This window comes from Octopus bimaculoides, chromosome 20 (assembly GCF_046866305.1).
Source record: "Octopus bimaculoides isolate indiv1 chromosome 20, ASM4686630v1, whole genome shotgun sequence".
In the NCBI taxonomy this organism is placed as follows: domain Eukaryota; kingdom Metazoa; phylum Mollusca; class Cephalopoda; order Octopoda; family Octopodidae; genus Octopus; species Octopus bimaculoides.
In genome coordinates, this window is record NC_142947.1 from 16,534,395 (window position 1) to 16,562,271 (window position 27,877).

The 27,877-nt window shown below is 35.4% G+C and overlaps 1 protein-coding gene across 5 annotated transcripts in view; it reads left to right on the top strand.

Moving 5' to 3' along the window:
* LOC106883640 (uncharacterized) overlaps positions 1-27,334 on the top strand; it is a 96,084-nt gene extending 68,750 nt beyond the window's left edge. For all 5 annotated transcript variants that reach the window (XM_089338126.1, XM_089338127.1, XM_089338130.1 and 2 more), the window contains one exon: positions 27,105-27,334. In XM_089338126.1, the coding sequence (XP_089194252.1) occupies positions 27,105-27,254 (150 nt within the window). In that variant the 3' untranslated portion in view covers positions 27,255-27,334. The remainder of the gene's footprint in view (positions 1-27,104) is intronic.
* The last annotated feature ends 543 nt before the right edge of the window (positions 27,335-27,877 follow it).

Consider the following 27,877-nt stretch of genomic DNA (forward strand, 5'->3'; position numbering starts at 1 on the left):
ATATATGTGTGTATATATATATTTGTATATATGTATGTATATATTTGTGTATGTGTGTGTATATATATATGTGTGTGTACACATATATGTATACATATGTATGTGTGTATGAATATATATATATATATATATATATATATAATGTGTGTCTGTATATATGTAAATATTGTATCTATGTATGTATATATATATATATAATATATAAGTATTGTATATTATATATATAATACTTTTAAAGGAACTGACAAGTAGTCTTGTTTTCAGCTTGAAACATAGCAAAAAAAAATGTTTCAGTCAAAAACTCTGCTTAGCTGTATTGTAGCTTTCATTGTAGCATTATATGTATGTATATATATTTAAAATACATATGTCTGTGTTTATGTTCACACATTTTTTTATTATGTACATAAAATTGATTTTGCTGCTTTAATTCTTTTGAGCCTATGTTTTTTTAAAAGCTAGTTTTCACTTAGCCTCATAAATGCTCTGCTTGAAATTTATTATTTTCCAAAATAACTGAGATAGAAATTTCAGTTTAGTATTTTCTGAGCAATTTAAGGAGAAAGCAGTAATTGTTATATATTTATTTATTAATTTGAAGCATATTTTTCTTCCTTCTGCTGCTGCTGCTGCTTTTTAGTTTTAGGGTGAGAAAACAGAAACTTGATTCTGAGTCATGCTGGAAGTATCAGCTTTATAGGCGCAGGAGTGGCTGTGTGGTAAGTAGCTTGCTTACCAACCACATGGTTCCGGGTTCAGTCCCACTGCGTGGCATCTTGGGCAAGTGTCTTCTGCTGTAGCCTCGGGCCAACCAAAGCCTTGTGAGTGGATTTGGTAGGCGGAAACTGAAAGAAGCCCCTTCGTATATATGTATATATATATATATATGTGTGTGTGTGTCTGTGTTTGTCCCACTAGCATTGCTTGACAACCGATGCTGGTGTGCTTATGTCCCCGTCACTTAGCGGTTCAGCTAAAGAGACCGATAGAATAAGTACTAGGCTTACAAAGAATAAGTCCCGGAGTCGATTTGCTCGACTAAAGGCGGTGCTCCAGCATGGCCACTGTCAAATGACTGAAACAAGTAAGAGTAAAAGAGTATAAACCACACTTTATGTATGTATGTATGTATGTATAAACACAAATATGAACTGACACGCATGTATATGTACTATTCAGATGTCAATAATTCTGCACCAAATGTCAAATATTGTAACTACTTGCCATTTTCTTCCAAATATTGTAACTACTTGACATATTTTTCTGTTTGTTTGTAAATTCAGGTGTGTGTAGGACAGTGCTATTAAATAAAGTGCTAAACACTTTAACATGCAAATTAGTAACCCTAGTTCTCTGAAGCTGCCTGATTTGTTGTGCATATAAATGGATTGGCTACTTGTTTCTTTGGGATTGGTCAATTTATGTAGACATCTCTGATGAGACTCTAAGAAGAGTCGAAAATCAATTAAAGCTGCTTATCAATTTTTCAATCTATGGAGAAATGGTTAGATTTGTCTTGTTTGTAGTATGCACTATGTGGCTTACATATATATATGTATATATATATAATGTATTCCTTTTATCTATTTATTATTTTTTTTTTTTGACTTCTACCAATCCCATACAGATTAACAGGGAATGGTGATATAATTATTCATTTTTGAAACCTGGAATGGTGATTATGAATCATTTTTGACCTTTCAAGTACTATGTTTGTACTGAAAAAGAATGGCAGCCGATTATAGTATATAGCAGTCAGTGCAGAGCTATTAGCTTTTGAATAATATATACATTTACATATATAAGTTAATGTGCATGAATACATATGTGTTTCTGTGTGTCTATATTCGAATATGTATATATGTATTAGTTAGAATTTAATTTTTTTTACACTGTACATATTTCTTTCATTTAAATCATTTTGAAAAAGACATATTTTTCTGCATATTGATAATTTTGGTGTTAAAAGGTTAATAAAAATGTATATTTTATATTTTTTTAAAAGAACTATCTTCTAGTGATATTTTTTTTTTAATTGTTTCTATTTTGTTCCTGTTAACCCTTTTGTTACCATATTTCTGTTGAAATATGCAGCCTTTGTTTCAATGAATTATGAAAGCAATGAAGTAGTTTGTAAAATATATCTGTCATTATTAATCTGGTATTTGGAACATAAATGACAAAGAAATTTTGAAGGAAGATTTATTTTAGTTGCCTTTAAAACAGGAAATTTGTGACTTAACCAAAGGCTGTTTCAGGTGAATTGGTATCAAACGGGTTAAAGTTGTTCACTCTGCAGTTCAGGACCACTTAAATTCAATCTTTCTAAATAAAATAAAAGAAATTCCCAAAAATTACCAAAGCCTATTTATTTTCTATATAGATGAGTATTTAATAGTATTAAAGAGTTAATAACTTTCTTTATATATATAAAGCCAGTCCATGGCTTTTTTGTTGTATATGTGTATTATTATTATTATTATTATTTTTTTTTTTTGTATATGTTCTGTTATGTTTTAGTTGCCTTGTCCCTCATCTGTCCACTAACAGGCTCAACTCGAATTACTTTTATCTATTTTCTTATATCCAATACCAATTCCTTGTTCATCCTGGTTTGTCCGTCTTGTTTTGTTTTGTTATGTCTTGGTCATATTTCCAGCAACTTCTCTTGTTGGTTACCTCCAGAGTTGAAGTAATATTATCGATAATGACACAAAATTGCACCCTAACCCTAACCCTAACCCTGGCCAATAACTGGTGAGGTGTTGGTGACCTGTGTTTATTCTCCATTCATCTGTATTTAGTATGTTTCTCAACTTGACTGTCTGTCTTTTTTCCATTCATTTTGTTATTAGTATATGTTTGACTTCTGAATATATACATATATATATACATATATATATATATATATATATATATATATATATATATATATATCAATTGAAATGAGAGCCATGATGCAATCCTATATATTAATAAACTTATTTATTATCCTATGCGCATTTCGATGCAAGATCCCGACTTACTCTTGTCTGAGATAAGAAATTAGGGCCTTCCATCTCTTCAGGACCAAGTTACATATTTTGTTGTTTTGGTCATATTTCCAGCAACTTCTCTTGTGAATGAAACTCAAAACTGACTTAACATTACTTTGGTATACCAAAATATTTGGTAGATATGTAAATACGCATATATATATATCATCATCATCATTTAACATCCACCTTCCATGCTAGCTTGGGTAAGAGTCGTTTTTTTTTTTTTCTTTCACTGGATGTTCTTTTGCTTCCTCAATCCCACCCATTTCCGAAGAAGGCTCAATGACCAGATATGGTTTTGCAGAAGTTTGTATACAATGACATCTTTTGTATGAATGGTGACTGTATTTTCAGTTAGCATGCATATATGAAGGCAAGAGTAAGAGAAACATGTGCACGACCACACACACACGCACATGAGACTTCTTAGAGTTTCTGTTTGAGTTTCATTCACAAGGTATTGGTTAGCCTGTGGCTATCGTACAAGACACCAGCTGGCAATACCCATGCAGTGGGAGTGAACTTTAAGCCATATGGTTCTAATATCCATCTTAACCTGCTTTAATTTATACATGAAAAACTTGAAGGTATTTCTGAAATTGAAAGGGATGATTTCAATCTTGTCACCTGCTTTTTCTTGTGAAGAGAAGGTAGCATCATGATCTTCACGATGCATTCAGTTGCAATCAGTATGTGCCCTGCGCATGATAACTGCTGTTCTGCATAAATCCTCAATTCAGCATGTCAGACACTGAATAAGTGCATGAAGGACTTGTTAATATAGTTGCTTTCCATTTGTTTGTCTCAGACAATGAGACATTGCTGACACAGAATGGAAACAATTGGGCATGCTGATGATTTGCATGACTGACTTAACATTCACCCTATTTTGGCACTAGAGGTAAACACACACTCGTGCACATGCAGAAATACACACACACACACACACACACATATATATATCTATATATATAAAAATGAGAATGTGTGTCTGTCTGTGTGAATCCCTAAAACTCGAGAACTATGCAACCAATTTCATTCAAATTTTACACATGCCTTACTTAGGGTTCCAGTTGTATACATATAGATGTACACGTATATGTATATATATATATAGATCTATACATACATGTATATGTATACATATGTGTAGATGTATATATGTATATAGATGTACATGTAATATGTACACATATATACATGCATACAGATATCTATACATATATACACCCATCACACACACATACACATGCACACAAACACACACATTAGTCATTTGTTTTCTTATCCAAAACTACGTCAAAAGTACTGAATGGATCTTTATGAAATTTGGAAATTATATTCTTTGCATAACGGCCATAACTCCCATATATTTTTGATGTTGATGAAATTTTAACCCGAACATAACAGATGAGCATTATTTAGAAAATGATGTCACAAGTTATCGAGGCTACCGTTCTTTCTGAATGTGCAAAAGGGGATGACGTCTTTATTCCAAGAATTCCTCTTACTCCATCAGGAGCAGACATTCCTTTTACATTCAGAAGACTACAATTCCCCCTTCGTGTGACTTTTGCCATGTCCATAAACAAATATCAGGGTCAAACACTGTCTGTAGCTGGTCTTCTCTTGGAAGAGCCCTGCTTCTCACATGGACAACTGTATGTTGGCTGCTCAAGAGTGGGCAGCAACAAAAAACCTATTTGTATATGCTCCACAAGGGAAAACAAGGAACATAGTTTACAATGAGGTGTTATAATCACAACAGCAAGAAAGTATGTACATGATCACCTTCTTTTATGAAACTTCATTGACTTTCATATATTTATATTGATATACATATATATATACGTGTGTTTGGGTGCGTGTGTGTATATACATCTCTATATATAAAGATGATGCGTAGTCTAGACGGCGTTTTTAGATTTCATTATTCTCTTTAACCCGGGCAACGCCGGGTATTTCTGCTAGTATATATATATATATATAATATATATATATATATATATATATATATCTGTTTTCAACACCACCTGTCTTTGTCTGTTGATTTTTGTGAATTCTCCCTATATATATATAATAAATCAAATGAAAGAAAAAGCTACTTCCTTCAAAGGGATGCAAAATATCCAATTTCTACAGGTACATCAGTTAAATACCACAAATAAAAGGATATAATTACAATATATGAATATTAAAGTAAATAGAGAAATACAACTGACATACTAAAAATTTATTTACATTATAGTATAATATGATATACTATGAAAAGGTATAATATAAACATAACATAACAAATTAGTAGAACAAGTATAAAGCCAACGATTTGTTTTGACTCATACACTAGTGAATTTATAAAAAAATGTCCACATTTATGTATATAAATCTACTCGGAATATGTTAAAAAAAAACACACACACAAAAAAAAAAAGAAAATCCATGCAAGGACTGCTAAATTTAGGATTAGAAGAGCAGTTTTCTTTGTGATCTTTTAAAGTTATCCTAGGCCTCATAGGCACAAAAGGCTCAGTTCTATGAAGATCATAATCACACATAATTTTCTTAGCTTCTAAGTTAATTGACTTCAAGATATTTTTACTTACTACTTTATATTACTAGTAATTTCCTTCTCCATTAATACATGATATTTTAATAAATTCTTATCACATAAATTTCCATTTTTATCAGATTGCACAATAATTCCATTTTAACTTTTAAAATCACATACTGATAACTAATATATATATATATATATATATATATATATATGAGAGGTAGAGAAAGTGGAGCAGGCATTACAACTGACTAATTGAATACAAATATCATAAATTCTTTCCCTCTCCTTGTACACATAAAGAAAAATATATTCATGCACATAAACAGAGAGAGAAATTTTTAAATGTCTGATGTCAAATTAGTCGGTGTTGTGTCTCCTATGCCAAATAGGGGGCACCAGAACAGCTGTTCCAAGACATCTCATATCCCAAAACCACCTTGATCTACCAATGTCAAGACAAAAGATTTTTCAAAATTACTTTGTAATTCACAACTTAAACATCTTGCTGATTGTCTTAGTTCATTTGTTTTAATACTTGATTGAGGCTTTAAATCGGCCGGGTATTCAGGCATCAGATACGATATCTTGTATCTTTTGCAGGTTTCTACACTCTAGTTCAAATCCTGCCAAGGTCAACTTTGAACTTCCAAACCTCCATTCTTTCTTTTCTTTTTTTACAAATTTGATAAATTTGATTTGAGTCAAGTACTGGACTTTTTATCTCATGGAACTGGCTACATTGTGCTATGACAAAGGTTGTGGATGACGACCCATAGTTTTCTTTCTCCAGAAGGTTGACTTGAAGGGCTAGGAACTCTCATAGAGCAAAAAGGATATGTGACTGAAACCGTCAAAGGACAAACTCAGTGTGCAATGGTAAATATTAGAAAATATTGACTGGTACTTGATTTATCACCCTTGGAAGGATGAATGGAGAAGACAAGATACTGCTGCATACAACTTCATCAATGCAGGCTTATACTTGCCATGACACTTCTACAGAATGTAGGTTACTCTTGCTGGTAGAGGGCTGTAAATAGCTGGCAACATTTCCGATTCTGGTTGTTCAAGTACAATGAATACTTGACCCAGGACTGCAGTTAGACAATAATATAAGGAAATACAAATTGACCCAAAACATCTGTGTTGAAAGAAGTGTATATGGGTGTACATATATAAAATCATTCATCTTCTTTACTTTTCTTTTTCCGTGTTAGCATGAGTTAGATAAATATATTATTGAGGTATTGTTTTACAGCCGGATATCATTCCTGCCACTAACCGTCGCCCGTTGATGTATGCACAGGCATGGCTGTGTGGTTAAGTTTGTTTTGCAACATGTGGCTTCAGCTTTGGCCTCACTGCATGGCATCTTCCATTGTAGCCTTGAGCTGCGCATTGTCTTGTGAGTGAAATTGATAGATGAAAACTGCACAGAAACCTGCGATATATATTGTGTATGTTTGTATGTATCTCTCTGCCTCTGTCTTTATATTATGCTGCTTCTATTTTGATTCTTTTCTGTGACCTTGGGGTTCATCATCATCATTTAGCATCTATTTTTCATACTGGCATGGGTTGGATAGTTTGACTGGAACTGGAAGGTAAGCCAGAGAACTGTACCAGGCTCTGGTCTATTTGGGCTTGGTTTCTATGGCTGGATGCCTTTAAATTGTCACCAGCACCAGTGCCTTTTATGCATCACCAGCACTGGCCATGACTACAATTCCACTAAGCTTAAATGTCTTCTCAAGCACAGCAAATTTCCAAGTCTCAGTCACCTGTCAGTACGTCCATGAGACCCAACATCCAAAGATCATATTTCACTACCTCATCCCACATCTTCCAGGTTCTGTCCTCAGTTAAGGACTGGCACTTCTTTATGCAGCTGTCCCCATTCATACACATCACATGGCCATACCAGTGCAGTCTTCTCTCTTGCACACTACATCTGATGCCTGTTACACTCAGTTTTTCTCTTATGGCACTCACATTCTGTCATACATGCACACTGACATTGCACATCCAATGGAGCATCCTGGCTTCATTTCTTTCAAGACTTCACATGTCCTCTACACTCACAGCCCATGTGTCACTGCCATGTATCATACAATCTGTCTTTCACTCTGAGGGAGAGGCTTTTGTTACCAACAAATGTAGCAGCTCTCTAAACTTTACCCAACACATTCTTATTCTATGATCTACAATCTCAGAACATCCTTCTCCACTTCTGATTGGTCACCTAGGTAATGGAAGCTATCCACTATTTGTAGATATCCCCCTGGGATTTGACGAAATCTATTCCTCATACATTCCTAGATTTTATTGTGCCTACACACCTGTAACATACAGACAACTTCCTCAGTTAGCCTTCCTCTTATACTGCTGCACCTCTTATGTGCCATATCGCACTAGGTATAACTTACGAAGTTTCTACATGCACCTACCTACATATAAGTTTCTACCAATTTATGAAGCAGACCCCTGAAGGGATTTGTGACTTGTCTGTTTTCCTACTTAGTAAGATTTTGGTCTTAGCTAAATTAACTCTAAGGCTGTTTAATTCCAGACCTTGTTTCCACACCTGAAATTTTTTCTCTAGTTCCAGTAGTGATTCACCTATAAGAACAAGGTCATCAGCATAGAGGAGTGCCCAATGGCAGCCTGTCTTAAATTCCTCTGTTATGACCTGTAGGATTATGATGAACAGGTGGGGTAGGGCTGAGAACTGATTCCTGGTGAACTTCTACCTGTCACAAAAATAAATAAATTTAATTAATTAAATAAAAAAGAACAGTATAAAAAAGAAAGATAAGGTTAATGGGCTAGGTGTAAATTCCTTGTACTTCCCTTGTTTCCACTCCTTTTGTGAAAAAAATGCACCTAGTTTTATGAAAGACACAATTGCTTTGTGACGATAGTGAGAGAAGGTAGAATTAACAGAAATGAAATAGGAAAAATTTTTGGTTAGTCATGTGTGACTTGGTTTGTTGTATGCTATCACTGTTTAGGCTAGCCTGCCTTCACTGACCTCGTTAACTATAGAGATATAGTAATGTACACTCACAACATTTATACAGGAAATAACTCACTCTTAACATTTTTCCAGGTTTTACAAATTGACTGTTTACACCTGTACGTGTATATGTATGTATGTATGTATATATATATATATATATATATATATAAAACCTACTTTTTGCTGTTGAGGGCTTATATGCCCCATTATTAGACTATTTTCTTTAGTCATTGCGCAACGATTGCTATAAGCTTTAAGCTTATGAAATACTACTACTATTATTATTATGATATATATATATATATATATATATATAAGTATATGATAGGATTGCTTCAATATTTCAGGGGTAGTCTGAAGTATCTAAGCAACCAAGGGATAGTTATATATATATATATATATATATATATATAACTCATCTAGAACAGTATTCATACATGCCCATGAAGAACTCTTACACTTGTGTATCAGACTTGTTCTAGTTTGCAGCAGTGAAGCAGAATACTTATAATATCTAGAAATGAGATGGTGGTGATATTTAGTCCCAGAGCAACCTTGACTGAGTACACCTCCAAAGGCATTCCACCCATAATCTCTATTGTTCTTTTTTTTTTCTTTTGAAATATCAATATATCTAGGGCTACATTATCCAAGTGTTTTTATAGATGGGTAATCTCAGGTCAATTCTAGTTGAGCAAGCTAATGAATCAGTCATACTAGCCACGTCATCTGTTTTCAAGCATATTCATCATCATCATCATCATTGTTTAATGTCCGCCTTCCATGCTAGCATGGGTTGGACGATTTGACTGAGGACTGGTGAAACCGGATGGCAACACCAGGCTCCAATCTAATTTGGCAGAGTTTCTACGGCTGGATGCCCTTCCTAACGCCAACCACTCAGAGAGTGTAGTGGGTGCTTTTTCGTGTCACCCGCACGAAAACGGCCACGCTCGAAATGGTGTCATTTATGTGCCACCCGCACAAGAGCCAGTCCAGGGGCACTGGCAACGATCTAGCTTGAAAACCCGACAAAGGCCAGTCAGGCGGTATATATACATATATATAATGTCTGTACGTATTGTCGTTGTCGTTTAACGTCCGCTTTCCATGCTAGCATGGGTTGGACGATTTGACTGAGGACTGGTGAAACCAGATGGCTACACCAGGCTCCAATCTGATTTGGCAGTGTTTCTACAGCTGGATGCCCTTCCTAAAGCCAACCACTCAGAGAGTGTAGTGGGTGCTTTTACGTGTCACCCGCACGAAGGCCAGTCAGGCGGTACTGGCAATTATTCAAAATGGAAGGATGTGATTTGATAAGGATTTGGTTGCTAGCTTTAGCTGGCTGAGTAACTATGTAGAGGCTCCAAGTGGTGGGATTTCATATAGTAGGGAAGATAGAACATAGGCAGAAACTACAAAGACTCTATGGCATACTATCAGTGTTGTGCTTCCTTATAGTAAAGGTGGAAAACTTATAGAATCTAAAGAGACTTGCATAGTGCCAGTGATATGATGCTGTGTGGCAATGAAAGTCATACAACATATAGTGACTGGAGCAGAATATATATGCCCCGCTTTTTTCTTTTCAACGGGGAAACTCTATACAGCAGTGAAAATAAAGAACCAGGTTAATTATCATTTGTTGTGAGTTAGGGTAGGAAACTGAAACTGGAACTCCATTGATTATGTCAGTGAGTGTTCCATTTGATCCAATCAATGGAACAGTCAGTCAGCTCGTGAAATTAACATGCAAGTGGCTGAGCACTCCACAGACATGCGTAACCTTAACATAGTTCTCGGGGAGATTCAGCATGAAACTATGTGCCAATGCTGGCATTTTGAAATACTGGTACTACTTATTTCTACCAGCTGAGTGGATTGGAGTTACATGAAGGAAAGTGTCTTGCTCAAGGATACAGTGCACCACTAGAAATCAAACTCACAACCTTATGATCATGAGTTGAATATGCTTACCATTAAGCTGCATGCCTCCAGTATGATAGGAAAGGCAGACCACCTACAATGATTAAGAGACTAAGAATCTATCTGTGTGATATCTGATGTTAAAAGATCTACAGAGACTGTATCAAGTGTCACTTATTTGACACTCTATGACAAGGAAGGTAATGGTCCTGTACTATAGTACAGGATATTGTATGAAGTTTCAGATGACAGGAGATGTTCTTGTGTTTGTTAGAACCAACTAAACAGTGGTCACTTCATGATGGTATGGGTTGGGGGCTATCTCTTCGTTATGTATTATTCATGTCTCCAATCTACATAACAAGGTGAAATGACTAAGATTATTGCTTAGTTACTTTCACTTCACATAGAACAATATATTCCTGTTAGTATTTTAAACCTCTCATAAGGTGGCAACCTGGCAGAATCGTTAGCATGCCAGGTAAAATACTTAATGGCATTTCATCTGTCTTTACATTCTGTGTTCAAATTCCATCAAGGTCCACTTGCCTTTTCATCATTTTGGGGTCAATAAAATAAGTACCAGTTGAATACTAGGGTTGATTTAATCGACTTACCCACTGCCTTGAAAAAATACTGGCCTTCTGCCAAAATTTGAAACCAATATTTTCACCTGGCAGAATCATTGGCATGTTGAGTGAAATGCTTAATAGCATTTCATCCATCTTTATACGCTCTGTGTTTAATTTCTGTAAAGGTCTGTTTGGCCTTTCATCCTTAATAAAGTAAGTACCAGTTGAGCATTAGGGTTGATGTAATTGAATTACCTCCTCTCTTGCAAATATTGACTGTGTGCCAAAATTTGATACTATTATTTTAACCTTCTGTGAGAATTGATAGCACACTGGGCAAAATTCTAAGCAGCATTTTGTCTATCTCTTTGTTCTGTGTTCAATTTCCACCAAATTTTTGATTGAAAAGTAAAGTATGTATAGCCCTTTCCACAGGCGCCTCTAAATTTTTTTTTTTTTTTTTAATGGAACTTGGCACTAGACATTCTACAGTATCAAGACCAGAGTTTCTCAACAGGGGTCCAAATAAGATTTTGTTGTTAAAATTCATGTGCAGTTCTTTGCTTATACTTCTACAATACACAAAATATTTTAATTTTTTCATGCAATTCCTAATAATATTTAATTATAAAAATACAGGAGAATTTTTTTCATATATATTGAATGGCTGTAGAGGTCAAGTAGAATAAAATAGGAATCAAAGGGGTCTGTTGGCAAAATATGGTTGTAAAGCATTGGTCTAGACCAATAAGATTGCAAAATGACTTCTGTAAGATTCATGAAAGTATTTTTTTTTTTTTAGTCTGGAGGTAGTGGCATACTCACATAATTAAAAATAAAAGCTAAGGGAAATAACTCAAGTGAGCCATTGTCATGAATTTTGAGCAGGGAAACTAAAAATCTTGCTAGTGTTGTTCAAGGCTTTCAAAGAAAATAATATTTCTAAATCCAGTTCAAGGACATACATTTTTGGAGAAGACTCTATTTTACTACTGGTACTTATTTTATAAACTACAGAAGGAAGCATGAAGGGTTGTCTGACCTCACCTGGAAGATAATAATCATTTTTGGTTTAGGCACAAAGCCTGCCCTTTTGAGAAGGGGATTTAGTTGATTGGATTGATCTTGGTACTAACTAGACTGTGGAGGCCCAGTGGTTAGGGCAGGGGACTTGCGGTTTCGATTTGCAGACCGGGCGTTGTGAGTGTTTATTGAGCGAAAACACCTAAAGCTCCACGAGGCTCTGACAGGGGATGGTGGCAAACCCTGCTGTACTCTTTCACCACAACTTTCTCTCACTCTTACTTCCTGTTTCTGTTGTGCCTGTAATTCAAAGGGTCAGCCTTGTCACACTGTGACACGCTGAATATCCCTGAGAACTACATTATGGGTACACGTGTCTGTGGAGTGCTCAGCCACTTGCATGTTAATTTCACGAGCAAGCTGTTCCGTTGATCGGATCAACTGGAATCCTCAATGTCGTAACCGACGGAGTGCTAACAACAACTAACTAGACTGGTACATTGTTTATAATCCTTGACAGAATCAAAGTTGATTTCAGCAGGATTTGAACTCAGAATGTAAGAAGTCGGAACAAACACTGCAAAGTATTTTAATGATGGTAATGTTTTTTATTGTTCACAAATATGAAATATACTGGCTAAAGTACAGACAAAATACAAAAGAAAACAATACACAAGAAACAATTAGAGATTTACTTTGAGTAGTAGGGTGAGATCAACAATAATAATGATAACTATTGTAAGTGTAGATGTGGCTTCCAACCTCATAGTTCCCGGTTCAGTTCTGCTGCATGGCACCTTGGGTAAATGTCTTCTGCTATAGTCCTGAGCCAACCAAAGCCTTGAGAGTGGATTTGATAGACAGGAACTGAAAGAAGCCCGTTGTATATTGTGTCTGCATGTTTGTGTGTCTCTTTGTCTTAACATTGTGTGATTGTTGTAAACAAGCATTGCTATTGTACAAGCAGTGCCATTTATTTCCAGTATTCTGCAGGAACATGTCTGATCATAAGGAAATTATTCTCTTGCTTGGAAACAGGTAAGGGTTGGCTGCAAGATGGGTCTGCAAATACATTGTGTATAAATTTGGTTTATGGAAACTGTGTGGAAACCTTAGTATGTGTGTGTGTGTGTGTCTTTGTGTTTCCATGCCCTACCATTTGACAATTGGTGGTGGTTTGGTTCATGTCTTGGTAACATACTGATTTGGCAAAAGAGACCGATAGAATAAATATCAAACTTAAAAAGAAGTACTTGGGTTAATTTGTCTGACTAAACTCCTCAAGACAGTACTCCATCATGGCTTTCAGTCTGATGATTGAAACAAGGAAAAGATGAAGGAAGATTATGTGTGTTCATAAAAGAGACAGAAGGAATATACTGATGCTGATCTAACTACAGTTATCTCCCTTATAAGATTCTACATTTTAAGCAACTCCAGGAAAAGTATTTTTTCTGCTAATTTCTTAGATTTCAGTTGATCTAAGTTTCTCAACTCTCAATGCTCCAGATGTGTGAGACTCTACTGTAATAGCATTTAATATGCAGAGCACTACTTTGAGGTATTTTCCCCCAGCTGATACTATGAATGGTTGGTTTCTTTCTATATGCTTGTAGATGGATTATCTTCAGTCATTTAATCCTTTATCATTCAGGTTACTCTCATAAATGTAATGCTTATTTGTTCTCGTTGTTTTAAATCAATCCTGTTCATAATGAAGTTATGATTTCATTGAAGATCTTTTTAGAATGGCATTGTAGGATAAGTGTGTGAGGCCGCATTTGGCTGGTTTGAACATAAAACAGGTTATATTAATATAGCTTTATTGTCAAGCTTTGCCAACCTATTAGCCTTAGCTTTTAGGCTTTAACTTATACCTACTGACTCAAAGGGAAGCCACTTCTAGCTGTTTTAGAAAGAGCAGTTATAAAATCACATCAGCTGCAGTTCAAATTGGAATTTTAGTGGCATACCAATTTGGACACTCAGAGTGTATAATTATTAGTTTGAGTCACCCTGATGAAAACTCTCTGTATTTTTTTTACATACAACAGGTAGAATATTTGGGACAGACAGGGCTGGTTTGTTAACAGGTTAGGTCTGCAGGGCTAGTTGCTCATCTAGGACTAAAAAACAACATTTCCATTAAAAATGTTTGTATTCCATGTTTTTGTATTTCATATTTGTTTATGTCTTGTGATATCCTGTACCTTACATATATATGTAATTTTGAACATGTATGCATATATCTATGCAAATATATATATATTATTTATATTATATATATATATATATATATATATATATATATATATATATATATATATATATATATATATATATATATATATACACACACACACACACACACACTCCACCATGATCCTTCCTGTACAGCAAGTCATGATTCGCTCCCTTCTGTCGACTTGTTACTAACATCAACTTCTCATTTCTTTTAATATCTACCTCTGTCATTGTCCATCTTTCTCTCTCTCTCCATAATCACTCTGCTTCCGCCATCACATTTTCTTGCTCTTTTCTCTTACCCACCATGGCTGTTGTCATCACTCTTTCTTCTATTCACTCTGGCCGCAATAATCATTGGAGCAAACAAGCATGAACACGTCACATTATAGGTCAGTCAGCTTCTATAATCTTGGGTATGGATGCCACAGTGGAGGCGCAATGGCCCAGTGGTTAGGGCGGCGGACTTGCGGTCATAGGATCGCGGTTTTGATTCCCAGACCGGGCGTTGTGAGTGTTTATTGAGCGAAAACTCCTAAAGCTCCACGAGGCTCCGGCAGGGGATGGTGGCGAACCCTGCTGTACTCTTTCACCACAACTTTCTCTCACTCTTACTTCCTGTTTCTGTTGTGCCTGTATTTCAAAGGGCCAGCCTTGTCACACTGTGTGTCACGCTGAATCTCCCCGAGAACTACGTTAAGAGTACACGTGTCTGTGGAGTGCTCAGCCACTTGCACGTTAATTTCACAAGCAGGCTGTTCCGTTGATTGGATCAACTGGAACCCTCGACGTTGTAAGCAACGGAGTGCCAGCAAAAAAGTGGATGCCACAATAATATGCATCGAGTGGTTAGTTGGTTGGCTGGTTGATTGGTTGTTTGGTTGGTGGATGAGCAGAGACAATATGACAACCCCTTTAGTACTGGTGTCGTAATAAAATGTACACTCTGTAACATGATTGGTTACAGAAAGCACATTCAGCCACAAAAACTGTACTAGAAATGGAAGCTATGAGCAAAATGTGATCCTTTGATCCTTCTAGAAAGGCAATCACTCTGAATAAGAACAAGTGGACATGATGATGATGATGATGATGATGATGCTTGCACATTTTTGTATCAGTAATTGAACCCCCCCCCCCCCCCCAGCCCCTGTGCTTTTCCAGAGTTCTATACAGATCTACAGACACCATCCGTGTCAACTCTCTCACTGTTAGTAATACAGGAAACAAATTATTGGCTTCATAGAAAGCTACATTGATCACATGATGTGCTTAATTCACAGATTTATATTCACTCACGTGTGTGTGTGTGTGTGTGTGTATGTATGTATGTATGTAATTTGTGTTATTATTGACTGGTAGTGGTGGTGGTGGTGGTGGTGGTACCTGCAGTGTCTTTAGTGACTAAGCCCAGTGGGCGTGGTTGTTGCAGAGAAATAGAAATAAGAGACTGACAGAAAAAGTAGACAGCCAGAATGGAATCAATTGATATCTCTGAATAGAATATTGTTTTAAATATGTCAGGTATTGATAAACGGTGGTGGTGATGGTGGTGGCAGCGGTGTTGGTGGTAGTGGTGGCGGAGGAATGAAAGATTGGGTTACATGACAATCCCTCAGGTGTGTATACCCCTGTTAGAGGATGTGTGGGGGTAAAGGGAGAGGCATTTAATGGGATGGGTGTGTATATATACGTTGTTATATTGAAGTGGTGTTTGTCTGTACTTCAGTGTTTGAGATATATTTGTTTTTCACACACTTTCAGAAATGTGTTTGTGGGAACACTTGATCGGAAGGTGCAGGGATGGGGTGTATTTCGCACACCCCTCCCAGTCCTATTCATTTGTTATTTATATGCTGAAAATGATCGTTTATATGCTGAAAATGATCCGTTTATATGCACGGTGTCTGTAATATATATATAGTTGCATACAATATTCTTAATCATCAGTTACTTTTCTAAGAAGCTTCAACTTCTACTGATACATACACACTTTAGACAATGAAGACTTTTTTGCCCACTTTATAAGCACAAAATTTAACAACACATGCACACACACATTTACAGCCATACACACGGGTATCTGGGTGTGTGTGTGTGTGTGTGTGTGTGTGTACATATATACACATAGGCATACATACTCTCTCCCTCTCTCGTATTTATGTGTGCTTGTGCAACTGTGTATATTTGTATACACATAAATGTGTATATAGGTCTGTGTATACATAGATGTGTGTATGCACACACATATATATATATATATATAGATATATATATATATGTATGTACATTCTTTTACTTGTTTCAGTCATTTGACTGCAACCATGCTGGAGCACCACCTTTAGTTGAACAAATCGACCCCAGGACTTATTCTATCGGTCTCTTATGCCGAACCACTAAGTTACGTGGACATAAACACACCAACATCGGTTGTCAGGCAATGGTGGGGGGACAGACAGACAGACACACACACACATAACAGGTTTCTTTCACTTTCTGTCTACCAAATCCACTCACAAGGCTTTGGTTGGCTTGAGGCTATAGTAGCAGACACTTGCCCAAGGTATCACGCAGAAGCATTGAACCTGGAACCATGTGGTTGGTCAGCAAGCTACTTACCACACAGCCATGCCTGTGCTTATATATATATATATATATATATATATATATATATGAGCCTGGTGTTGCCATCCGGTTTCACCAGTCCTCAGTCAAATTGTCCAACCCATGCTAGCATGGAAAGCGGACGTTAAACGATGATGATGATATATATGGCTGTGTGATAAGTATCTTGCTTACCAACCACATGGTTCTGGGTTCAGTCCCACCGCATAGCACCTTGGGCAAGCATCTGTTGCTAAAGCCTCAGACTGACCAAAGCCTTGTGAGTTGATTTGGCAGACAGAAACTGAAAGAAGCCTGCCGTATATATATATATATATATATATATATATATATATATGTTTGTGTCTGTGTTTGTCCCTTGTAACTTAGCAGTTCTGGAAAAGAGACCAATAAAATAAGTACTAAGCTTACAAGGAATAAGTTTGGGGGTTAATTTGTTTGACTAAAGGCAGTGCTCCTACATGGCCACAGTCAACTGACTGAAATAAATAAAAGAGCAAAAGAATATATATACACACATATTTGTATAGATGTGTACACATATCATTTATGTGTGTGTATGCATTTCTGTGAGCAAAATGGATTTTATTTTGGCTTTATTTCAATCTCTGTTTCCTCTTTAAATGGAAAAGTTATACTTTCTGTTGTGTCTTTGACTAACGCATGAAAAGTTGAGTGTTTTAACGCGTGTGTTTTTATATGCAAAGAAGGTTTTAGACAGTAAGTAGAGTGGTGTACATAGCTTAGTGTGTGAGGTTGTTGCTAAGTGAAACTTTAGTAACAGCAGTAATGGAGTTTAGAGAGCTTGTCTGATAACAGCAATCTTAGTAGTTGTAATTTTAGTAGTGATGCTTAGTGGCAACAGCAGTAGTAGCAACAGTAGTAGTAGTGTGCTTAGCACAGTTAGATTAGTAAACCAAACTAGGAAGATCAGAACATTCACTACCCTCTCTTTCAGTTCATCACTCCAACCACCTTGTCACTATTGTTACCACCGCCACCATATCACTAAGATTAACTGTGAGCTTATCAATGTCACCACTACCACTTCTGTTAACATTTTGCATTGTTTTTTTATCAGATAGGCACATTGAATTTCTATTTGTGCATGCTTTGAAATACGGTGCGCATATCAGCATGCTTTTTTCTCTATTTGCCTTTGTATTTTACAGTTTTATGAAGAGTAGGTTAGACAGGTCACCTGTACAATCTCTGTTGTGTGACAACTGTTTAAAAACAAGTTATACATATATAAATATTTATATGGGATATACATATGTATGTGTGTGTATATACATACACACACATGAACCATATATACAATATATATAAATTTGTGTATATATATGTGTGTACATATGTATACGTATAGGTGCAGGAGTGACTATGTGGTAAGAAGCTTACTTCCCAACCACATGGTTCTGGATTCAGTCCCACTGTGTGGTACCTTGGGCAAGTGTCTTCTATTATAGCTTTAGGCTGGCCAAAGCCTTGTGAATGGATTTGGTTGACAGAAACTGAAAGAAGCTTGTTTTGTGTGTGTGTGTGTGTCTGTGTGCCTGTGTTTGTCCCTCCACCATTGCTTGACAACTGGTGTTAGTGTGTTTACGTCCCTGTAACTTAGTGGTTCAGCAAAAGGGATAATAGAATAAATTCTGGGCTTACAAAGAATAAGTCCCGGGGTCATTTTGTTTGTCTGAAGGTAGTACTCTAGCATGGCCATTAGTCAAACGACTGAAACAAGTGAAAGAAAAGTGTGTGTGTGTGATTCTCTTACTGGTTTCAGTCTTTTGGTTGTGGGTTAGAATCATCAGCAGTTGACACATTTTCCCAAAGTTTAGTCCAACTCCTCACTGCAGTAATTATTTTATTTTGTACACATATTTTATTGATCTCTAGTTTTTAAACTGCTTGGTTAAGTGTAGTTTTAATAACGTACACAACATAGACAAAATTGGTTTTTAGGCTGGTGTAGACATAAACACATGCACTCATACACAAACACACACACGCACAAACACACACACGCACACAATCATCTCCATCATTTTCTATCTGCTTTTCTTATGCTGGCATGATTGGTAGAACGTTTTGCAGTAGCATTTTATACCCTATTGCCTTTCCTGTTGTTTATTCTTTTAGTTGCCTCCTACAACATTCAGAGATATAGTGTACCTATTCTGAAAACTAGGATACGCATGATTAACCCTTTGTATCTCCTTTGTATCTCATACGACACGCATAACATATATCTCTGATGTCTGTGCATTATATATCATATACATTTCCAATTATTCGTAACCTCTAGAGTAACTTGGAACTAAGGAAAAGAAAGTTTTATATTATTCAGAACATATGAAATAAGGTAAAATTTCCACTTATTTTTCTTTTTTTTATTTTCCTAAAATTTTCGTTGCGTCTTGCAACCTTATCAATAGTCTTAACTATTGATAAGGTTGCGAGACGCAACGAAAATTTTAGGAAAATAAAAATAAAAATAAGTGGAAATTTTACCGGTGAGTGTGTTAAATTTTAAGGCACAATAAGAAAAATTACTCTCCCCAGACACAACAGAATATGCTTCAACACATGAAATCACAAAAAGAATCTTGCAAACCAAATCCAAAATATGAAATAAGGGTTAACTAAAAGTCTGAAAACAAACATGTGCATTAGGACAAATTTATGGAAATGCTCTGGACAGACAAATTGCACAACTAATTAAGAAGTGACACAATATAAGTGGAAATTTATCTTTGTACTAAAGTACATTGTTCTCATTTCATTTTCCAACTAAGGATATTATTTATTAGTTATAGGAGGGCTCTACTCTTGGTGATCACCTTTGGTTTTCATGTTGTAGTTTAATGTATTTATTGGTGCAAAAACAAACTTTATCTCAAGAATATTATCCCCTTACACCCTTCTCTCAATAAAGAAATCTACTATGTGTACCACCATCCCCTCACTTTGCATTCTATGATGTGGTATCAAAACGTTCCTGGACTAGTTCTGTAGCGCACCAACAGGTGACAGCACATGGGTGTGTGTGCAGCGAGAGCTGGCAGTGACTTTCATAAGGCAGTGTGCCAAGTGATATCACTGTGTTTACTTTGCAAGTTTTGAAATTTGTGTTTTTGTGATCATGTGTATGCTGAAGTCTGCGACTTTGTCATGGACAGGAACAAAGAGCCAACGTGAGATTTTGCATTAAACTTGAGAAGTCTGCTACAGAGACATTTGAGCATGCTTCAGCAACTTTATGGCAATGAGTCAATGGGTCGTTCGCAATGTTTTGAGTAGCATGGGCGCTTCAAAAGTGGAAAAACTTTCTAGGAAGATGATGAGCAATTTGGAAGACCTACCTCAAGCATCACCCCTGGAAATTTGGTATTGTGCATTGAGAATTTGTCCCCCAGAACCAAAGCATCAATTGAGAGTTCTATTGCAATGTTTTGAAGCATTTGAGAAAGGACATTCAGTGACCAGATTTGTGGTGCACAAAGAATTGGATTCTTCATGACAATAATGCATTCTGTCACCGAGTTCTCCTCACCAAAATTAACATGGTATCACTTTTGCACCTACCCTGTTGGTCACTTTTAGCACCTGCAGACTTCCATCTTTTCCCCAAGATGAAAATGCTACTCAAAAGTCACTGTTTTAACATCGTTGTCAAAATCCAGAGCAAATGACAGAAAGTCAACCTCGGTGGAATTTGAACTCAGCACGCAAAGACAGACCAAATACCACTAAGCATTTTGCCCGTTGTGCTAACATTTCTTATTTCTTTATTGCCCATAAGGGGCTAAACATAGAGGGGACAAACAAGGACAGACAAAGGGATTAAGTCGATTACACCAGGATCATATGATTTTTTAAAGAATTATTCTCTTATATGTGAAGCAGTCTGCATTTTCTACTTCAATTAAGATATGGTTTATTTCTTATATTGAGTGTGCTTTTATTTCTGACTTGTGGATGACCAACTAATAACATATATGTGTGTGTGTGTGTGTGTGTATTAAGAGTTTGTATGATAGGTGATGAAGATGTTTCACTGTGAAAATAATCACTCCTCTCCACTATCTCCCCCAACACAAACAGTTAAATCAAATGATTGGTGGTACCTTGGAACAAGAAGAGAAGTTATAAGTTAATGTGTATTCACAACTCATCAGGATTTGCCTAACACTTCTTTCCAAAATGCCAAAATATAGTAATTAAAAACTTCATCAAAATGAATTCAAGACTGTGCCATTACAACAAGATTGGTGGGCCAATATTAATTACTGCTGTACCCATATAGAATGGGTTGTGAATAGATCTACATCTAAAGGCATATGTCTCTCTTTAATCAACATATTGACACAGGTATGTCTGTGTGGTTTAAGAAGGCCACTTTTTTTGCAACCACATAGTTTTAGGTTCTGTCCCACTACCTGACACTTTGTGCAAATGTCTTCTATTATAGTTCTGTGCTGACCATCACTGCCTTGTTAGTGAATTTCATCGATGGAAACTGTGTGGAAGCTTGTCATATACATATGTATGTGTCTTTGTGTTTGTCCCCCCCTGCTTGACCACTGGGATTTGTTTGTGTGTGTTCTCATAACTTAGTTGTTTGGCAAAAAAGTGACTGACATAATAAGTAGGTACCAGACTTGAAAAATAAGAGAGTACAGGCATTGATTTCTTTGACTAAACTCTTGAAAGCAGCACCCCAGCGTGGTTGCAGTCCAATGGCTGAAAGAAATAAAAGGCCAAAAAGTATAGCTGTTTAGACTCATTGTTAAAATAGGCTTCATGGTGATGGTTAGATTGCAGGCTTAACTGACTAGTTTCATCGCCATTTACAACTTGTCAGAATTTGCTGATCTTAGCATTCCAATATACTGAAAGAAAATTGCAGAAAGCTACTTTAGTGAGAGAGAGAGAGAGAGAGAGAGAGAGAGAGAGAGTGTGTGTGTGTGTGTGTGTATGTCAACGTTTATTTGCATATGTTCATATATGTGTTCATATATATTGAATTGTGTGTGTGTGTGTTGAAAGTATGATCTTCAGGTATATTAGAATATTTTATGTGTATGATTCTCCTGCTCCCTATAACTGTGTATTTAAAATTGTATTTACCTAAATAATTATGCATACATACAGCCATCTTTAATGCATTATGCATATATAATTCACACACACACATACAGAGTTTCTCCTATATAAAATTTGTCCACCTTAAATTTATATATATCCACCTTGTGTGTGGATATATATAAATAATCTCCACCTACACTTATATATATATAATTTACATCAGTCTTTTATAATGTTAGTGTGTATAATTTACACACACACACACACACACATATATATATAACATAATTAAAGGTGGGTGTATTGTTCTGGATGTGTGCGTGTGTGTATATATATATGTTTGTCTGGGCTATACAGATTCTTTCTATTGATGTGTGTGTGCATGTCACATCATTTCAATAGCCAGTGTCCTACATTACTGAATCCATTGCATATTTACCTTTCTATTTTTGTCATATTATGTTGTGGCTTAAAAAATTTAGGTCAACTAACTTCATTGAAGTGTGTGAGAGAGACAGGGAAGAGAGAAGACAGGTATGTTTGATTAGAGTGTGCATGTTGGGGTGGGGGTTGGAAATGGCGTTTGTGTATATTCTTTCTGTATTTTTTATAGGTATTATAAATATGTATTTTGTTGTTTAACCCAAGGTAGACTTAGACCAGAATGTGCAGATATTTCGTTAAACAACATTCATTCTTCCAGAAGGATCTAGGGTTACCCATGTCTAATGTTCAATCTTTTTCTTTTTTTTTTAAATAGTGGGGTAAGAGAAATTTGACTGCTATTTATAATAGATCAAGATTGTGTGTGTGTGTGTGTGAGAGAGAGAGAGAAAGAGAGAGAGAGAGAGAGAGTATGTGTATGCTTGCAACTGCGGACTATATGTCTGTTGTATATATTATAGGTGTAAAATATATTTGTTTATATGTTGTTATAGTATTTGAATTACAGGATGTGTTAAATTTGTGTATGCATATATATATATATACATATATATATATATATATATAATATTAGGGATAAAAATCCAAAATTACAGGTAAAAACTCAATTAAAATCAATTTATTAAAAATTAAAATTAAATTAAGTTTCACAGTATTAAATATATATATAGTTTTAGGGAAAAGAACCAAGGTTCATAAACTCATCGATGAAAATCCACTGTCACATATAGAAAAATTAATAATTAAAAGCATTATATTATACTTATTTATTGTGCTTTTACTGACTAATTTTTCTATATGTGACAGTGGATTTTCATCGATGAGTTCATGAACCTTGGTTCTTTTCCCTAAAACTATATCAGCCAGTCACCTGATTACCTATCAATTTAGCGAGTACACAAACCAGAGATCTGTGTACCAAACTGAATGTAACATGATACTGGAACAGTGAAATATGTAAAGCCATAAAAACAAAGTGATAATAAGCTTGGAAGGAATAGAAGAATGGGAGTTGAAGAGAATTATACTGGGTAGCTTGAAGAGAAGGTAGGCAAAAGGTATATTTAGTGAGGAGAGAAGCAAAAAAGAAGGTTTGCCAATGTTCTATAGTATAATGACCTGAGACATGAGGTATTCTGGATTGCAAAACAGTGTATCAGAGAAAATCAAGTTGTTGTGGAAGAGAGGTTTGCATGGATAGATAATAATACACTTGCACGTAATGACTCTGAAAACAAAGACAAATGGAAGTTCCATTTGAAATGCTACTTAAATGTGGAGAATGCATGGAAGAAAGAAAGCCTTCCAAATATGAACCCAACAGAGGGACCAGCCATTCTAGTTGACAGCAGTATGATAAATAATGTACTTAAGAATATGAAGACAGGAAAAAACTCTGGTCCATTGGGAATTACAACTGAGTTGTTTAATATATCTGGCCTAATCATCTGACCCATATAGTTAATGAGGTAGTACAGGAATGTCCCATTCTCAGTGATTGGTGTAGTAGCATAAAAGTGAATTGCTTCAAAGGGTAATAGAGATACCTTAGAGTGGAGTATTTACAAGAATCAAGTTGCTGAATCAAGCCATGCAGGTTATGGAGAGTTATAGCTCAATTAATTAGGAAAAAGTTAGGCTAGATGAGATGCAATTTGATTTTGTGCCAGGGAGAAGTTCTACTGATGCTCTCTTCCTAGTAAGGGGAAATATTTGACCAAAAGTAAACCAATGTACATGGCTTTCGTCAACTTGTAGAGAAACTGTAACAAAGTCTCTTGCTCCCTGATCTGGTGGTTGCTGCAGAAACAAAGAATAAAGGAATGGCTGCAGAAGCAAAGAATAGATGAATGGCTGTCCAAACCATATACAGGGGTGTTGTCAGTAAAGTGAGTTTTAACAAGTATATTGATGAATTTAGTGTGCAGATAATAGTTTACCAGGATTTAGCTCACAGTCCCATCTTATTTATCATTGTTGTCTTGGCCATAACAGAAGATTTTAAAACCAATTACATATGGGAACTCCTTTATGCTGATGACTTTATTCTTATAACTGAAATTGTAGTAGAATTAGATATGAAATTCCATGTTTGGAAGCAAAACTTGGAACCATAGGGTCTTAAAGTTATCTTAGAAAAAAAACCTAAGTCATAGTAAATAGGAAATCAGGAAGTACCCTAATCCTTTCAGAAAAATGGTCATGTTCGGTATGTATAAAAGGTGTAGGTAGAAATAGCATATAGTGTGCCCAGTGCAAAGTATGGATATATAAGAGGTACATTAGTATCACAGGAAGATGTGGCAGATGCAAGGAAGCAATAAACATGAAAAACACACAAAAGAAAAAATTTTCTTGAATGACTTGCCAGGAGGATCATTAATCTATCAGGGCATTGTCTAATTGTATCCTATATTTAAAACAGTAGGGTATGAGTTGATGTTATTTGGCTGCTATTTCTTGTCTGAGTGGCCAAGTCAAGTTTTCTCATTGGCACTTGTTAGTGATAAAGATGTTTGGCCTTAATTCCTCCATGATCAAAGACAATCCCTCCATGACTACTCTCTTATTTGTATATCACTATTTACTATGTCCTCTTTTATTTTAGATGCCAGGGTGTGGTTTGAGAATGATTTACATGCTATGCCTTGAGGGTTAAACAACTGCTCAAATATTCTTCTTCTTAATCTTCATGTTATTTTCTCTCTCCCCCTCTTTCTCTCTGGCTTATATTATATTCATATATGCATTATTATATTGTATGAGACAATTGTATAGATACATATATGTATATATTGTATGTGTATTTCTTGTGTGCATTTTGTTTATTTGTGTGATACTAGATGAAAATATTCTCCTGAGAAAGCAACTCAGAGAGTTAATTCTTCTCATGAGAAATTAACATATTTTTCTGGTTTTGATTTGTCTTCTTTGAAGGGAGAGGGAAGATGGAAGAGCTGGCTTCTTTTTTTTTTTTTAAATTTGTTTTTACTATACTATATTAACTCCAACACTATTTCAATCTGTTTTCTTATTGATCTTGATATATGTGGGACCAATAAGTTATGGAACAGTAAGGGATGTAACTTAAACAAAGATGCATTGCTACTGCATCACTTCTTTGACTTTGTGAAATTACTCATTCTTCATTCTTGACAAATTTTTCAATACTAAAATAGATTTTAAAATGGTTGTAAGAAAATAATCATTTATTTCCTGAAACGATTGCATTCCAAAAACTGAAGTAAACCATGTTCTGTGAGTTGTGTAGGCTATTAGCGTATTGAGCGAGAGATTGAGATAACAATGGTGATGATAGAAAAATGGATAGATACATGGCATTTCTTATTGTTAAGAAAGTAACTTGTAAAAATTTAACCCTTTAACCCTTTTGTTACCATATTTATTTTGAGATGTTTTGTGTTTCTTTCAATTAATTCTAAATATAACAAAGAATTTAGTAAAATAACTTAGTTATCATTAAGCTAGTGTTGGGAACATAGATTGTGACTAAGGTTTGATGGAAGATTTTAATTAAAAACTCATGTCAACCAGACATTTGTAATACAGAGCCAGAGATGGTTTCAGGTGGATTGGTATTGAAGGGATTAACAGAAAAGCAAATATATATCTTATTTAATTTTGAAAGTGATAGCTTAATATTTGACCATGTCGAAATAACAAATTTCGTTGAGTAGTGGAGAAAATCCCTTGCAATTTTTACTTGCATTCCTTTAGATTCTGAATTCAGATACTGCTGAAGCCGAATCTGCTTTTTCCTTTCCAGGTTTGATAAAGTACTTTTGTTACTATATCTGTGTTGAAACACACTACTTTGGGTTCAATTAATTATGAAAGATGCCAGGCAAGATGCTTAGTGGAATTTTGTGTGTCTCTATGTTCATCATCATAACCATTTAATGTCTGCCTTCCATACTGGCATCAGTTCGATAGTTTGACAGGAGCTGGCTTGAAAGAAGACTGTGCTAGACTTCAGTATCTGTTTTGGCATGATTTTTACAGCTGGATGCCCTTCCTAAACCACCCTGCAAAGTTGACTGAGTACTTTTTATGTGGCACCAGCAGGGTTGAGGTTAGTTTCAGTGTGGTTTTTATGGCTGGATGCCCTTCCAAATGCCAACCACTTTACAGTATGGACTGAATGCTTTTTATGTTATGAGTTCAAATTCTGCCAAGGTTGACTTTGCCTTTCATCCTTTCAGGGTCAATAAAATAAGTATCAATTGAGCACCGGGGTTGATGTAATCAACTTGGCCCCCTCCCTCAAAACTGCTGGCCTTGTGCCAAAATTTGAAACCCTTATTTAGCTAGTGTAAGGATTGAATCATAAGCATGTCTGACAAAATACTTAGTGACATTTATTCCAGCGTTACATTTATCTTTTCCTTTCAGTCTTTTGGGGTTGGGTCAGTTGGGTCTTGGGTTTGATGTAATTGACTAACCCCTTTCTCTGCAAAATTTAAGGCCTTATGCATATAATAGAAAGGATTGTTAAGCTGATTTTAGTGTGATTTTATTTCTTTTTCTTTTCTAACTTCCAGACAAAACAAACAGGTCGAGCCAATGCCAGCCCACTCAACAATCAAGACGTCTACACCGTAGAAGGTAAAGCAAACCCAGTAATGAATGTAGCAGATGAATATGATGGCGGCACCTACGATTCGCAATTTGCACCAGGTTCTGCTGTGTGAAATGGTTAATGACATAAGAAAATATGTATAATCCTTTAAATATGTGTATATATATATATATATATATATATATATACACATTCATACACACATATATATGTATTTTAATGGATATTGTTTTTCACATGTAGTAATTCTTTTTATACAAAGAAGTGAATCATTTATTCTATTTTTTCATTTGTAAAAGAAAAAAATTTAATTCTGTGAAATTGCACACACACACACGTATTTATACATACATATGTATACATATTTACTGATATGCATACATAAACAGGAATGGTCAAATTTTGCCTTTCATCTTTTGAGGATCTTTAAAATACTAGTATTTAACTAGTTTACTTGTTAAATACTAAATCTGATATAAATTGTTTAATCTCCTTCCCCTCTAAAAAAAATACTTTCAGGCCTTTTCTAATGTAAGAATATATTTTTATTAGTATAATTATTATAAATAATAATAGTAATGGTAATAATAATAACTCTTTCAAATCTTGGCACAAAGGCTAGCAATTTTGGCATGAGTGGGTCAGTTACATTGACTCCAGTACATGGCTGTTACTTGAAGATTCTATAATAATAATATTATTTTCAAAGTGATGGATTGGTAGAACTGTATTGGC